The 15,870-nt window shown below is 51.6% G+C and overlaps 1 protein-coding gene across 2 annotated transcripts in view; it reads left to right on the top strand.

Moving 5' to 3' along the window:
- The first annotated feature begins 3,070 nt into the window (after positions 1–3,070).
- COLQ (collagen-like tail subunit (single strand of homotrimer) of asymmetric acetylcholinesterase) overlaps positions 3,071–15,870 on the top strand; it is a 61,083-nt gene continuing 48,283 nt past the window's right edge. For both annotated transcript variants that reach the window (XM_006883327.1, XM_006883326.1), the window contains exon 1: positions 3,071–3,176. In XM_006883327.1, the coding sequence (XP_006883389.1) occupies positions 3,071–3,176 (106 nt within the window). The remainder of the gene's footprint in view (positions 3,177–15,870) is intronic.

The raw sequence follows: 15,870 nt of genomic DNA, 5'->3' as shown, positions 1-15,870 counted from the left end.
TTATTATTTGTGTGTGTGCGTGTACCGTCAAATCAGATCTGACTGGGACAGGAGGAGATTGTCCCTCCTTCCTCGGCAGAGCATCTGGTGGATTCGAACCGTGCACCTCTGAGATTGCAGTGCAGCTTCTTGCCACTAGGCCACCAGAGCTCCCCGCAAGTGTTTGTTTTGAGTCCTTCTCACTTTCAGCAGGTGAGGTTGTGTTGTCTGCATAATGCAGGTTGTTGAGTCTTCCTCAAACCCTGATGCTCCATTCTTCTTCATATAATCCAGCTTCTCCAATTATTTGCTCAGTGTGCAGGTTGAATAGGTATGGAGAGGATTCAGCCCTGATGCACACCTTTCCGGATTTATTATCATTTGAAAGAATCTGTGTTTTACTGAGATTTTAAACCTTACAGGGTTCTGGCTTTTCCTCAGTCAGTCCGTGGCTCGCCCCCTCGTGGCTGCACGTGCACATACACCCCAGTGTGTTGGTCCTGTTTCAGTGCGATGCCCACGTCCACTCCCACTCCTGTGATCCAGCCCAAAGCCCACCAGAAGGTGCGTGTGCCAAGGTACAGAGGGGCGCTGGGGAAATGCAAGTGGCTTGTGTGGCTGGACTATAAAGTCACATCACTTCCCCAGCCTTCCCTTTTCATCCTACAGTGGTGAGACTCCATCAGTAACCAGCACCGGGGAGGACATGTCGGGGGCCAGGACTTTCCCGGGAGTGTGGGGGGTGCGTAGAGCTGTGCCCCTTCATCACAGGTTAAATCCAAGGTGGCTTAGAAGCAGTTCCCTAAACCACAGGTGACATAGTTTGGGTCACGTCCACTGTGGGTGGAGAACCCTGCATGTTAACTTGTGTCCAGCAGAGTCCAAAGCCGCTCACAGCTGACCCTCCCACAGGTTCTCAGGGGCTGCCAATCACAGGAGATTGCCTAGGTTTTTCTCATATGGAGGAGCTAGTGGATTCAAACCACCTGCTTTTGGGTTGGCAACACAACGGCTTACCCACTAGACCACCAGAGAGATTGCTTTCGCTTGGCTTTTTCTCTCCTCTCCCCTCCCTTCCCTTCTCCTTCCCTCCCTTCTCTTCCTGCTTCCCCTCCTCGGCACTCCTGTGACCTAGTGGAGCTGAACTGCCAACCCAAAGTCTGATGGTTTGAACCCACCAACTGTTCTTCATGAGAAAGATGGGTAATCTCCTCCTGTGCAATTTGCTGCCTCTGAAAACCTGCTGGAAGATCAGCTATCATTGAGCTGGTTCCCACTCAACAGTACATGATAGAGATAGATAGATAGATAGATAGATAGATAGATAGATAGATAGATAGATAGATAGATAGATGAGAGACATATTAATAAGGTATATTGTTGATGTCAGATGGGTCCTGACAGAAAGTAAAGAATACCAGAAGACTATTTATGCTTTACTGGCTATACATTTGACTGTGTGGATCATAACAAATTATGGCTAACATTGAGACTAGGAATTCTAAAACACTTACTTGTGCTCATGTGAAACCTAGACCAAGAGACTATGGTGCAAACCGAACAAGGGAGCACTACTTGGTTTAAAAATTTAGAAAGGTGTGCATCAAGGTTTTATCCTTTCTCCATACCTTTCAATCTATATGCTGGGCAAAATTTTCTAGAAGCTACACTCTGTGAAGAAGAATGTGGTATCAGAATTGGAGGAAGATTTATCAGTAACCTTTGCTCTGCAGATGACAACCTTGCTTGCTAAAAGTGAGGCCTTGAAGCGCTCATTGCAGAAAAATCACAGTACAGCCTTCAATATAGATTGCATCTCAACATTAAGAAAACAAAAATTCTCACCACTGGACCAGTAAAAGATTGAAACTGTCACAACTTCATCTTACTGGGATCCAGGATCAGAATACACTTGGCACCAGCAGTCAGGAAATTGGGAAACAAACTGCACTGGGAAAGCTTGCAGTTGAGGACCCCTCAGAATGACTGAGGAGCAATGGTGTTTGAGGACTAAGGTGTGCCTGATTCAGGCTATTGTCTTTCAATCACTTGCCATGAACCTGAGAGCTGGACAACGAATAAAGGTGGCAGAAGAAGAATTGATGTGTTTGAGCTGTGTTGGAGAAGAGCACTGAAAACCCCACGGACAGCCGAAAGAACAAACAGACGTGTCTTAGAGAAGGTGCGGCCAGCGTGCTCCTTGGAGGCAAAGGTGACTAAGCTTCGTCTCACATACTTGAGGGATGTTGCCAGGAGAGGCTATTCCTTGGAGAAGGACATCATGCTTGGAGAAGGGGACGGTCAGCGAAAGAGAGGAAGACCCCCAACCAGATGGACTGGCAGGGTGACTGCAGTAATGGGCTCCAGTGTGTCAGAGATGGTGAAGCTGGCACCACCAGGAGAGGGATCAGAGCCGCTGACTCCGGGGCACCTAACAACATTAATTGATCTATTTTTTTTATTTTTTAACTGAGAAAGCTGCTTTCAAATTATAAGTCCTCACATATTTTAGTAGATGATTAAAGAAAAAAAAAACAGTATGACAGGTGAGTTTTGCGTTTGCCCATCATGGGTGAAGACACCAAATTGACCACCAGGGGTTGTTGCCACAGAAATTCACTGTTAATCAAGAGGGCTGATCAGCTCAGCGTGTGGAGGCGGTGGGATTCGATGAGGCGACTCTGTTGCCCTTGAGCATGGCCTCTAGTGGACATCGCAGGCCTGGCTTTGTTCTCATCACCTCTTCCTTCACCAGCTACTGACCTCAGAGTCCGAAAAAGAAAATTCTGACATCTTAATTTGAATGTGGGCATTTGATCCAGTGCTCGAGATAAATATAACCACGCGTAGTATGGAGAAGGTCTAATGGGAAATGGTTGGCATTCCTTCTCAGTAAAGGCATGAGAAAAGGAAGAACAGGGGAGAGAGGGAGAGAGAGGGAGAGAGGTGGGGAGAGGAGAGGTGGGGAGAGAGGGAGAAGGGGAGAGGGAGGGAGAGAGAGAGAGGCGCAGAGCAGTGGGAGGAGGACAGAGCTCAGAGCGGAGCTGCCGCCTCTGAACCTGAACTTGACGCTGCCCAGCCGCCAGCCAGAATGGTCGCGCTCAATCCGGTGACCCTGGGAATTTATCTCCAGCTTTTCTTCCGCTTCATCGTGTCTCAGCGGACAGTCATCAACAGCGTGGTCCCCATCCCAGCAGGTAAAGCGTGACCACGTCCCTCTCCTCGTCCTTCTGTCCAGGTCGGGGGAGAGGAGGACTCTTCTGTAGCCTGTCCCTCGGTGTATTCGCCCTTCTCTGTCCTCAGTGGGAGGGATCTGGATGCAGCAGTGACTTTTGGTTCCCCAGGCTTTTTCTGAAGCCCTGCCTGTTTCTGGAGCCCCTTTCAAATAAACTTGATGGCAATATACTGCATGGTTTTGTTTTGGTCAGGAACTGGGGAGTCCCAGAGAAACAGAGTTAAGTGACCCAGCTGGTTTTATACGTGCACCTCTGAGCTCTTCTGAAGGGGCCCTGTGCAGAGCCGGGCAGTGCCCCCCAGGTCTACGAGAGGACAGCAAAGCTTTGCTGGCCCCCGGGTGGCCAGCCCCTCCCTGCAGCTTGAGGATTGGGTTTCTGGCGGTCAGTCCTGCTTCCCTCCTTCCTCCAGTGCCAGCCCCCAGGCCAGGCAGAGGGGAGTGGGGGAAAGGGGGCTTTCAGGGAGGTGGGGAAACAGGGACCTGATTCCAGAGTGACAGCCAAGCTGCAGCTAGCCGTGTGTGTGGGCAGGGCTGGGGCGTGGGGAAGGGGCTTCTGTCACTGGCCTCCCCTGGAGGGCCCAGCCTTCTTTCCTGGGCCTGGGTTCCCGGGGCAGTGGGTGAGGTTGGGGTGGTTTTGAGTTCCAGGCAGGACCTGGTTACAACTTTCTTAGGAAACACGCTTTCTGGAGGTTTTGGGGGCCTGGTGTACCCTGGCTTTGCCACCTCTTTTTTCACATTCTGCACCTCCTTCACAGCTCACCTTGGCCACTCCTGGGTCCCCAGTGAAAAGTCATGTCCCAGAGATACCCCAGGTCCTACGGGAGTTCATCTCCCATTCCTACGAGAAGTAGGGGAGGCCAGGACCTCCAAGCACAGAGGGCCTTTCTCTTGATGGGCCCATGGCCTCCATGTAAGAGAAGAGCCCAGTGGCCATGGGGACCCAGGACAGTGACCCGGAGGACATACACTTGGGATAATGACAAAATGTGAGGTTCTGAGGCAGGGTGGAGGGGCATCTGTGTAGTACACTGGGGTGATGGAAGGGTGGAAAGGTGGGTGCCTGACAGTGAACAGCACTCAGAGGGCACCACGGTTCTTCCGGAAGCAGGTGGTTGGAATTCCCCCTTTGAGGGATAATGGGGGGCAGGGGGGGATAGACTCAAGGTCGTATTTTGGTTCCTGGGGATTTGTTTTCATTGTCTTTAGCTTCGGTTTGAACTTGCACATGAATAGTTGGTGGTCTGTTCCACAGTCAGCACCTGGCCTAGTTTTCACAGCTGCTATTGTGCTTTGATGATTCTTTCCACAGATGTAATTCTGTGTAAATGCAATTCTTGTGTATCCCATCAGGTGAGGTCCAAGTGTATTGCTACCATTTGTGGGTCTTTTTAATAAGTCTTTGCAGTGAATACATTGATTATACAAAATTCCATCATTCCATCTCCTTTGGGTAAAATGCTTGTCTGTCAGATTGAGGGGTAAACGTGACAGCTAATTTGGCTATTCTGGTGGTTCTTAACCTCGTTTTCAGAAGCTCTGGGAGCACGGGGTGTTACATGTGTACCTCTAAAACAGTGATTCACGTCCACACAGTGCTCCTAGTGAGAAGACAGCCAGTGTCCCTTGTAAACACTACCTCGGACACCCTCGGAGGGGTCCCGGGGAGTAACGATCTGTGTGACAGCAGTGGGCGACCATGTCTGGAGCCGGGACCCTCGGAGAATCTGCTGGGGGCTCTGACCTCAGGCCCTGTGTTCTGTGGGGCTCTGAGGGACCCTTTGATGTGGGGGAGACAGAGAGGTTAGACTGTGCACTCCAGGTGGCCAGGGGTGGACTGTGTCTGCCTTGATCAAGTCTCCAAGGTCAGACGAGAGCCTGGAACAGAAGGGAGTGAGGCGGTGCTGAGAAGGGCGGGGAGGATGCATGTCCTTTGCAGAGTGGGATTTGTGGACCATTGTTTTGTGACACTTCATTTAGAGTAATGTTGGAACTCTGGCAGCCAAGTAACTAAGAGTTGTGCTGCCAACCTAAAGGCTTGCGGTTCAGGTCCCCCAGCTGCTCCATGGGAGGGGGATGGGCAGTCTCCTCCTGTTTATTGTCTCTGAAAACCCGCTGGAGGGTCAGCTGTGAGGCTGTCCGGACCAGACAGCGCACAGCAATCTTTCTGATAATGGATTTTGACAGCTAGAGACACGAAGGCCCCGGATTGTCCTTGAACGTTGTTCCTGGAGTAAGGGGTGTAGCCGCGCACAGGGTCTGGACCTTTCTTCTCAAAGACTCGTTGGGCCGGCTCCTCGCTGACCCTCAGGGAGTTCTCAGAGGCTGTAAATCTCACGGGAGGGAGATTGCCCACCTTTCTCCCATGAAGCAGCTGCTAGATTCGAGCCCCCTGCCTTTGTCTGGGCAGCTCACCTCTTTATCCAGTAGGCCACAGGGCTGCCTGGACATCTCCTAAAGTAACAGCAGGAAAACACTCAGCCGGTGTGGTGAGAAGGCCCCCGTGGAAGGGCTGCTTTGCCAGTGAGGGTGGGCTCAGGACCCAGTAAGGAGGGGCAGGTGGGCCACCTGGGGAAGCCTTTCCAGACTCCTGTGTCCCAGCAGTGGGGGCAGGCAGTGCCACCTGTCAGGGTCAGAAGGTCCTCACCTGGCAGTGCCCACTGCTGGCTCCCCAAGGAGAAGCAGGCAGAGAGCAGAAAACAGCTGAGGCCAGCAATCCCAGTGCGCCCTGCGCCGATCTCCAGAACCAGGCCCTCACACGGAGCCTGCTAGCCCACGTCTAACCTTCCTGCCCAGCTGACCCACGGCCGTGACCCATGGCTGACCCTCCAGGGGATTTTTCAGGAGCCGTGAGTCACACGGCAGGACACTGCCCAGCTTTCTCCCACAGAGAAGTCGGCGGGTCCAAACTGCCTGCCTTTGGGTTGACAGCACAACGCCTCAACCACTAGGCCACCGGGGCGCCCCTGTGAGCACGCTGCCAGGTCTGAACAGGTCTCTTGAAGGGGAGAATGTGCCACGGCACGTTAGGTGGGGAGAAGGGGGTAAGTTAGACAATTGATGCAGGTGATTACAAGTCATATTATGAAGGACTAGGAGCTCGATCTGAGACTTTAGGAAGAACAGTGCCCCAGAGTGCTTTCTGGAACCATTGTTCTGCTTGTAACTCCTGGCGCATCATTGACAAATAGCGCACTGATTGCTTTTCATTAAGACGTGCATGAATGATCCAGTGAAGGTTGATTTGTGTTCTCTTTATTTTACTTGGAAGGAAGGAAGGAAGGAAGGAAGGAAGGAAGGAAGGAAGGAAGGAAGGAAGGAAGGAAGGAAAGTAAATTCTTATCCAATAGGCTTTTTAGTTGCACTCTTGGGTCCCAAGGAGCTCTGGTGGCCTTGCGGCAGGAAGCCGCGCTGCAATCCCAAAGGCCCGCAGTTCGAGTTCACCAGCTACCCTGAGGGAGGATGGGCTTTCACGTCTCCTGCGAAGAACTGTGAAAACTTGCTGAAGGGTCAGCTGTGGGTCAGTTTAGACTTGATGGTTCACAACAGGTGGGTCCTAATCTGTGGGGTCCTAAGAAAGGCATTCAACTCAGAACTGAAAACCTTGCTTCAATCTTTGACTTGTTATTTAACTAGTGTCTTCAGTGAGTAAGTCCCCTCGACCTTCCGAGCCGTAGTTGTCTTAGCTCACAGGGCTGTTGCCCCGTTTCGAACAGGTGCTGAGGTGAAATATCCTCCCTGTGAAATGATGTTGGAGCTCACAGAATTTCTTCAGAATGTACCAACTTAGTTGGTGATTGGTATGATCAGTGCTAGACTTGTAAAATATTTTTAATAACACCTACAGTTGCAATTTCATTAAAAATAAAGCCAAAAAAAGAGAAGTCGGATTAATGGTAAATATATTTTAGAAGGATTTTTATTAAATAGCACTTACTTAGAAGGTTAGGTGTCTTCTTTTAACATGTTGGAAAGGGTATAGGGTCAGAGAATGAAAGGAAGACGCTTGAGATGGACTGACACGGGGACTTCAGCAGGCATGAGATGAAGGAGGCTTTGATGGTGGTCCAGGGAGGAGCAGGGTCTGCGTCTGCTGTTTGTGGGGCCATGAGTCATAGGCGACTCAGCAGCACCTAGGTTTCTTTCTTCTGTTGTTGTTGTGTACCGTCGAGTTTGGTCTGACTGGCACAGGAGGAGATTGCCCCTCCTTCTCCAGGGGAGCATCTTGTGGATTTGAACCACGCTCCTTCAGGATTGCAGCGCAGCTTCTTGCCACTAGGCCACCAGAGCTCCCTACCTAGCTTTCTTTTAACCATTGCTGGGTATGAGCTAAGAATCCTTGATAGTGTAGAGGGTAACACATGTAGCTACTGGCGGGAGGTGAGCGGTTCGAATCTAGCAGCCGTTCTGTGGAAGAAGGACGGCAGTCTGTCCCTTAAGAATCCACGATCTGAGAAACCCGGCAGCGGCTCAGAAGCAGTAGACCCAGGTGGCTAGTGTGGTCACCCAACCTGCCACATTCAGGGCACTTTTAGTCACATAGAGACCGCCCACCCCTGTGGCTTGTGGCCACTGTTGGGGCTTAGACGTGGTGCTGACGTGGCTGATCCTGTGGGATCATAGGGGCAGGTTGTTTACTCTTCAAGAATCCACGTCAAGGAAAGGCCGCTTCGGTGACACATTGACCGTGCTCACTGCTCAGGGTTCTTGGTGTCTCATGGTGGGGAGAGACCACCCTCCTCCCCTTTCTTCCGGGTGCCTGACAGTGTCCCCTGCTACCCATGTCCCTCTGGTAGGCAGGAACCTTCATTACAGGGCGCTCTGGTGGCCCAGTGGTAAGGAGCTGTACACCCAACCAAGGCCACTCGCTGCCCCGCGAGAGAAGGATGGGCAGTCTCCTCTATGTGATAGCTGGAAGGTCAGCTGTGGGTCGGTTCCCACTCAACAGTGCACACGCCGTCACTGCAGAGAAGAAGTGGCTGGAGGGAGGGAGAAGGGCGAACCAGGCTGAAGTTGGAGTGAAGACAAGTCACAGCCCTGCTTGGCGTCCACTTGCTGGTGGATGGGGGGCCGCCCTGGCTAGCACTCCACTCCCGCCCTTCTAACAGCACTTGGTGATGCTGTGACATCACCCTTTGCAGGTAGGCGACTTGACTTGTCCGGAGTCACACAGCTGGGACGTGGGAGAGTCAGGGTTCAGCTAGTGTGGAGTGACTCTGCTCGCCAGCCCCAGATGCTGCTGAGGGGAGTCCAGTGCCTGTGACCCCGAGTCAGAGTCGACTGCCCCACTGGGTGCTTCACAGCTAGTCTGAGGAAGCAGATGGCCAGGGCTGGCTCTGGAGACGCCTCTCCAAACCTCAACTTTCACGGAGCACCTGAGGACATTGACCTCTGCACCATGATGGAGGAAGAGTGACACTGACTGGACTCTGCACTCTCCCCTTCAGCCTCCTGGCAGCCCCTTTCTCGGGTCTGTCTTCCACAGCACATCGCCTCCCACCCATGTCGTCATCTCTTGTACCAATGCTAAAAGCTTACAGCAAAGGAGTGAGGGCGACTTCATACTAAAGTGTGACTGATTGGCCCCAGTGAAGCTGTTTGCATTTTAACAGAGGTTAAAGGCCCAAGTGAAAGGACTCCAACGAGGTGATGCCTCAGCCAGGGCATTTTGGAGGTGGTTCCTCCCGGAGCTGGGACAGTCCCGCTGCACAGACCTTCTCTTCCAGCTGGTGAGACCCTCCGCCCCAAGATACACACACGCCTCCCTTTTCCAATCTGGGATTTTCCAGGAGGCAGGCACCCTGGGTCCGGGGAGAGAAAACAGTTTTCTTTCTGCAACCAGACGGTGAGAAGACCCAGCCTAGAGTCGTGGAGTGAGATTACCCAAGAGAATGTGGGTCCTACACCCTTCCTGGGCGTAGGCTTGTCCACTGTCTCCTGTTGGCTTCCAGGATGTGACCCCAGGCTTGCTCCTGCAGGGAGCCCTGGTCACCTCGTCCGCAGTGTGTTGTGCTGCTAACGGAAAGGCTGTGTCTGGGGTTCGGACCCACTAGCTGCTCTGAAGTAGGAAGATGGACAGTTCCCTCCCGTTGAGAATTGCAGCATTGGAAACACAGGGAGGGTCCCTGTGGGCGGGAGGCAGCTTGACCACAGGGAGCGAGCGAGCTGTGGCTTCTGTACCTGTGGGTCTGGGGTCCAAACCCCACCCCCCGCTCCTCTGATTGGAAGCTCGCCAGTCAATCACCCGTGCACTTGGCAGCCTGTCAGAGGTCATTTGTTTGTGTCTGATGCGAATCAGCTGTTGTTTAGTGTTCTGTAATGCACTTCCCAGCCATCTCCTCCAATTTTGCTCCCCATATGTCCTCTGGATAATAAGATCAGAGAGGGTTTTCAAATCACACGGCTCTTGAGGGCTGACAGCTTCCCTGCTGCACCCTTCCCACCGCCTGTGAGTTAAGCTCTAGGCTCTTCTCTAGCTCGGCCTCTCAGGGAGGGGTGTGGGTGAGAGAGAGGGGCAGGAGGGTCTCCCCTAGGATGCCCCAGGCCCCATCTGCTTTCTTCAGCTCCACAGCTGCATTACTTCAACCCAAACCAAGCTCCAGAAGAAAGAAGACCCTCTGATTGCAGTGAGGAACCAAATAAATGGACAGACGTCCCTCCTTGAAGTCTAGTCCACAACCATAATGTTACTGAGCTCTCAGGAGTCACCCCTGGCTGGTGCAAGCCATTCAGTGCCTCATTGCTGGCTGCAAGCTCGGTGGTTCTCAGTCACCAGGGCTGCTGTGAAGAGATAAGACAGACTGCTTCCTGATGGTCACAGCTTCAGGAGTCCCATGGAGCAGTTCTCTGCACATGCAGGGTCTCCATGAGTCAGAGGCCACTTGGTGGTGACTAGTAGGTGACCAGTCAGACAATTGAGCAAATGGTGCCCCACAGTGACAACAGCACAGCTGTAATAACCAGTATCATTTATTCCCAAGTTTCTCATCTTACAGAGCATGTCCATGGGTGCTGTAGTGTTTGCTCTGCCCAGCACCTGTACGCCTGATGTTCCTTGGAAAACACCATGTGCAGGGTTTCCGTTTACTCAGGGTCTAGGAGGTTCTCAGCAGAGAGACCAGAGGACACATTATGTTCCCTGCAGGCACGTCCCTTCTGGATCACAGCAGGCCTTTCTCTGCCCACTTGTCCTTTGATCTCTTAGAAGGAAAATCCCCTTAGACAAGGATAAGGGCTGTGGTTTGAGTAGAGATGCTGCATGTGCCCTGATCTTAACTGATTAACACAGAAACATAACCCAACCCTCATTAACTTAATCTAATACTTGGAGAAAATAACCTAATCCCGCCTTATTACCCACAGGCAGAGAGGCTGGGGTTTATACACATCGCAGAAGGAGGATAATGCTGGCCAGACACGCCGTGGGGAAAGATCTCACCATTACATAATTGCCAAGGCCCTGAGAATCCTGGCCTGGCCACATCCATGCTCCCGCTCGGACAACGCAGTTCTGTCCACAAGGGGGTTGAGGGGGATTAGCTGAGAGTATTCGGAAAATGTTAGGTTGTATAAACTATAGGTTGCAACTCATTTTGGGAATGAAGTAATGAAATAAGTCAGGACCTATGTTAAACAAAAACAACAGTAAAAATGACATAGAATAGACTAACATGGGATGACAGTCTAAAAATACCAGAATGCATTGCAGATAGGAGCTGTTGTTGGGTGCCACTGAGTTGAATACAACCCATAGTGACCCTTTGAACAACAGATCTGAACTCTGTCCTATCCTGTGCTGTCCTCACACTAGCTGATACATTCAAGCCCACTGCCGCCGTCACTGTGTCAACCCACCTGGTCAAGGATCTTCCTCTCTTTGGCTGTCCCTCCGTCTTTCCAAGCAGAGGTCCCTCTCCAAGGGATATCCTCTCCCAGCAACATGCCCAAAGCATGGGAGATGAAGCCTCATCATCTTTGCCTCCAAGGAACACCCTGGCCGCTCTTTCTCCAGGGCGTGTTTGTTTGACCTTTTGTCAGTCCATGAGATATTCGGTACTCTTCTCCATAGTTCAAAAGCATCAGCTCTTCAGGAAATAAGGGGACACACTGCACTGGGAACGTCTGCAGTCAGGGACTTCTAAAAATTATTGTGGAACAGGATGTCAGTTTGAGGACTAAGGTGTAGTCTGACTCAGGCTGTGGTCTTTCTGGTCACTTGCCACACATCTGAGAGATGGGCGCAGAATAAGTATGACAGCAGAATCAATGCCTTTGCATATAACAAAAAGTGGTAAAGATTTTGTGAAACTTGTTTCAGTTTTTAAAACGTACCCCAGGGTGAAATGGGGGAAAAAACCCCAAAACTCCAACAACAGCAAAAATGAACCCTAAGCCCACTGCCACTGAAGTGATTCTAACGATGACATCCTTCCTGTTCTCAGAGATTGTAGATAGGTGACAGCCCATCTTTCTTCTGAGGAGAGACTGGTGGATTTGAACTACTCATCTTTGTTTACCCTAACATGTAACAACAGCTTCTCGTGTGTCAAGGTCAAGGTGTGAAATACATTTTTATACAGTTGTTTATTGTCAACAAAGCTTGGAAACAATTGCCACAGTAGGTGTCCAGGGCATCTGAGCTCCGGCTTGTCCTTACGGAGAAGCTCGGCCACGGCCGGGATTGGAAGTGGGCGTAGGTTCTGAACAAGTTGGTGCCTTTTCTCTTCCTTTCCAGAAGCGTTAACTTTTTCCATCTTATCCCTTTAAAATGGGGGGGGAATAGTCATTTTCAATATGACAGATATGTAATAAATACGTGATTAAAAGGTAATCAGATCAATAAATTATTTCACTATAACATTGTTTCTAAACTAATCTAATACTTATACAGGGAGCTCAGGTGGCCTAATGGGTAAGGAGTTGTGCTGCCAAATCAAAGGCATGTGGTTCGAATCCACCAGCTGCTCTGAGTAAGGTGGGCAGTCCCCTCCTATGTGATGTCTGTAACCTCTGAAATGCTGCTGGAAGGTCAGCTAAGGGCCACTTGGGGCTCGAGGGAAATGACTGACTTTTGGACTTTGAGCAAAGTGTGAACGATGGACTGCCCAGCTGCTAAGCAGAGTTCTGTTGTGAGGTCTCCTGAATCAGAATCTACTTAATAACAATGGATTTTCATTTTTTGAACTTGTATGTAACTGGTCCCCAGAGCGGGGACCCCTGCTTGCTGGCCATTGCCTCTCTGGCTCCCCTATTCCCCCAGCAGCCTCTGGGGTGCCTTTCTTGGACCCCCAGCTCCATGAGGCTCAGGGGGAAGGTCAGTTTTCTGGGTCCCTGGTTCTCGTACCGCAGCACTAATTGTCAACCCCGGCTAGAAAAGAGGCAGCCAGGTCTTGTGAGAGGCCAGTGTCCGGCCTGCCGGTGGAGCAGCTCGGGCAGAGCCTCTGGGGCGTGGGCTGAGAAGCGCTCTCGGGGTGGCTCTGATGTCCAGCCTGGCCGCCCCTTGCACTGGACACTTCCCTGACATTGAACACCCATGCTGCTCTGCTGGGTTTGTTTGGCATGTTGGATTCAGGGTGGTCCAAGGGCTGGTGTGGCCTGGTCACCCCAGTTCAGCCCCACTGAACATGTCCAGGGCAGGGCCTGACGTGGGCCTAGCGGCTAATGCTGCTGGTCTGGGGTCCACACTCAGAGAGCTGCCTCCCAGCTTGGCATTGGTCACCTACGGCCATCATGGAGCCCTGGTGGCTGAGAGGTAGGGAGTTCAGCTGCCAACCCAAAGGCCTGTGGTTCAAATCCACCAGATATCGCTCCAGAGAAAGATGGACAATCTCCTCCCATGAAAATTACTGCCTCCAAAGCCCAGTGGAGTCAGTTAGGAGTTGATTTTGACTTGATAGTACATAACAACAAAAGTAATGTAACCTTTGTGAAAAATTGCCACTGCTGGAGACTTAAACCAATGCCCAGTTACCCTCTGACAGTCTTGGTGGACATGTGAAGCGAGCTGGAGCCCTTACCCCGTTAGCTGGCAGAGAAGCCCTCCTCATCCTCTTCCTGGTTGACAGGGCCCCTCCGTCCGCAAAGCCAGCAGCGTGACATCTTGCTTCCACAGTGTCCTTGTCCCTGTCCAGTCTTCCCCTGCTTCACTCCAACAGGACACTGGGGTTGCACTTAGGGACCGCACTATCCACCACGATCTCCCATCCCGAAGTTAGTCCTACCAGTAAGGACCCTTTGCCGTGAAAAGTGACCTTCGCAGGGCCTGGGACAAGCACCGCGTGTCTCGGGGGCCCCTCACTCAGCCCCCCACAGATGTCTTTGGCAAGGTGACCTGTCTCGTGAGCTCATGGCTTACCTGACACCAGAAGCAGGGACACGAGCGCCGTCTTTGCTTGGGTTCCTCCCCGGAAGGGTGAGGGTTCCATCTGGAAGGTGACCCCAGGACGCACAGGGGGCCGGTGGGGAGGTGAGAGCGGAAGGCAGGAGGTGCTAATGAGCGGGGTCTCGCCCTCAGCTCCGTGGGGGCCCGGAAGACGGGAAAGTGAGCTGCTTGTCCACGCTGGCCCCTCGTTCCTCATGGGGTCAGCTGTCCGTCAGGTCAGGGCCGCCCTGACCCGGATTGTGCACGGAGCCGTGCGCTGAGGAACAGCCGGGTCCCGCGCCGTCCACACGATCAGTGGGGGTCCGGGTGGTCAGCCGCGATGCTGGGCTTCCTGGGCTGGTGTCAGAAGCTGACCCGCGGGCTCTTCTTCACAGTCCACCTTTGGGCAGGAAGCTCTGCTGTGACCTGGTCAGCATCAAAGCAGGACACCAGCCCACCGTGACAGCTCTGGTGGGGGTGGCTGGTTTTGAAATGCACAGGCTGGAGCTCGAACCTGGGCCGCCTGCATGGGAAGTGAGGCTCCTGTCACTGGTCCATGTGCTCTCTCCTTATTCCTAGTTGTACACCTTCCTGCCGGCTGGGACCAGCTCCTGGGATGAGGCAGCCCTCGGGCACGGTCCCCCATGGCCGGGGTGGATGTGGGGGGCACTCTCAGGGCTGAGGGGGGCCGAGGGGAGCACCGGGAGTGACAGATCTGCAGACACGGGCTGCAAACGTTTCATGTCCTCCTCACTGGTTCCTTCAGTGGTACAGCTCAGCGCCCCTTCCCAGCCCTGATGCCACCTTGATGCCCAGCGTGGGCGTCTGATGCCCACGGACACCCACCTTTAACAGTAACCCTGCCATCTTCCCTCCCTGTGACTGAGTGAGTAAGAAGTTCCACTATCAGCCCCAGGGCTCTTGGTTCAAATCCACCAGCTTCTCTGCAGGAGAAAGACAGACACTGTCCTCCCGTGTAACTGACAGGGCTGAAGACCCACTGGGTCAGCTGTGGGTCGTTCCTGGCTCGGTGACACACAACAGCAACAACCACCCCCACAGATGTTTCCTTGAGCATTCTCTGCTCGTCCTTTTTAAAACATCAATTTCCTTTTTTTGTTTGTTTTTTTATTTTAATTTTTTTATATAATTTTAATGAACATTTACAGAGAATTTGGATTTCTATTCATTCATTGCTGCACTTCCCTCCCCGCCCAGCCCTCTGCCCCCGCCCCCCAGTTCGCTCCTCTCTTTCAAAAGTAAAAGAAACACTCTCTCTCTGGTACACAATCCCCCTACACCCCTCCCACTGCCCCAAGTACATTCCACTATGCAACCTTAATTGTGGACTCTTGTGATAACCATAATACCCTATCATACATCACTTTTAAATTATTCAGTCCCTCATCTGTTTCAGTGCAGTATACACAATTTATCCAGTTTTTCTCAGTCTTACCCCCACCCTGATATCAGTTCCATTTTACAGCAGTGGCACTATGCAATATTTGTCCTTTTGTGACTGAGATATTTCACTCAGCATAATGTCCTCCAGGGTCACCCCTTTTGAATAATATTGCATGAGTTCCTTGTTTTTCAATGCAGCATAGTATTCCATTGTGTGAATATACCACAGCTTCTCTATCCATTTGTTTGTTGATGGGCACTTAGGTTGTTTCCAGCTCCTTGCTATTATGAACAAAGCTGCGATAAACATGGGTGTGCATATATCTGCTTGGATGTCAGTTATGGTCTCTTTGGGGTATATTCCCAGTAATGGAATTGCTGGGTCAATTTTTGGTATCTCTATTTGCAATTTCAATTTCCTTTTTTATACCTCCTTTTAAAAATTTTTTTAACTTTTAAATGTTTTTTATTTGAGTAGAGATTTATACATCATATTAGTTCTTCACACAATCGTTTCTAGATATTCTGTTTCTATTACTGACCATTGACGTGTAATGAATTAACCACATACCTGTTAGGCTCTTTACATCTCATTTCTGATCTTCACGGAATAGAATCATGGGCAGCCATCACTCCTGTCAGGTGCTGCTGAGTCACCTTGACCCACGGTGACCCTGTGAACAGACCTGAGCCCCGTCCTGTCCGGCACCCTCCTCATCCTCTGACACACTCAGGCCGACGGCTGCAGTCTCTCTGTCAATCTGGTTGAGGGTCTTCCTTTCTTTCTCCAACACTCCACCTTCTCAAGCATCATGTCCCGCTCCAGGGAATAACCTCTCCTAGCAACATGCCCAAAATATGTGAGCTGAAGGTTCACCTCCTTTGCCTCCAAGGA

This window comes from Elephantulus edwardii, unplaced genomic scaffold (assembly GCF_000299155.1).
Source record: "Elephantulus edwardii isolate Elephantulus edwardi_28Jun2011 unplaced genomic scaffold, EleEdw1.0 scaffold00027, whole genome shotgun sequence".
Lineage (NCBI taxonomy): Eukaryota > Metazoa > Chordata > Mammalia > Macroscelidea > Macroscelididae > Elephantulus > Elephantulus edwardii.
The sequence above is the reverse complement of the archived record's forward strand: the minus strand, read 5'-3'. Positions and strand labels throughout refer to the sequence as shown.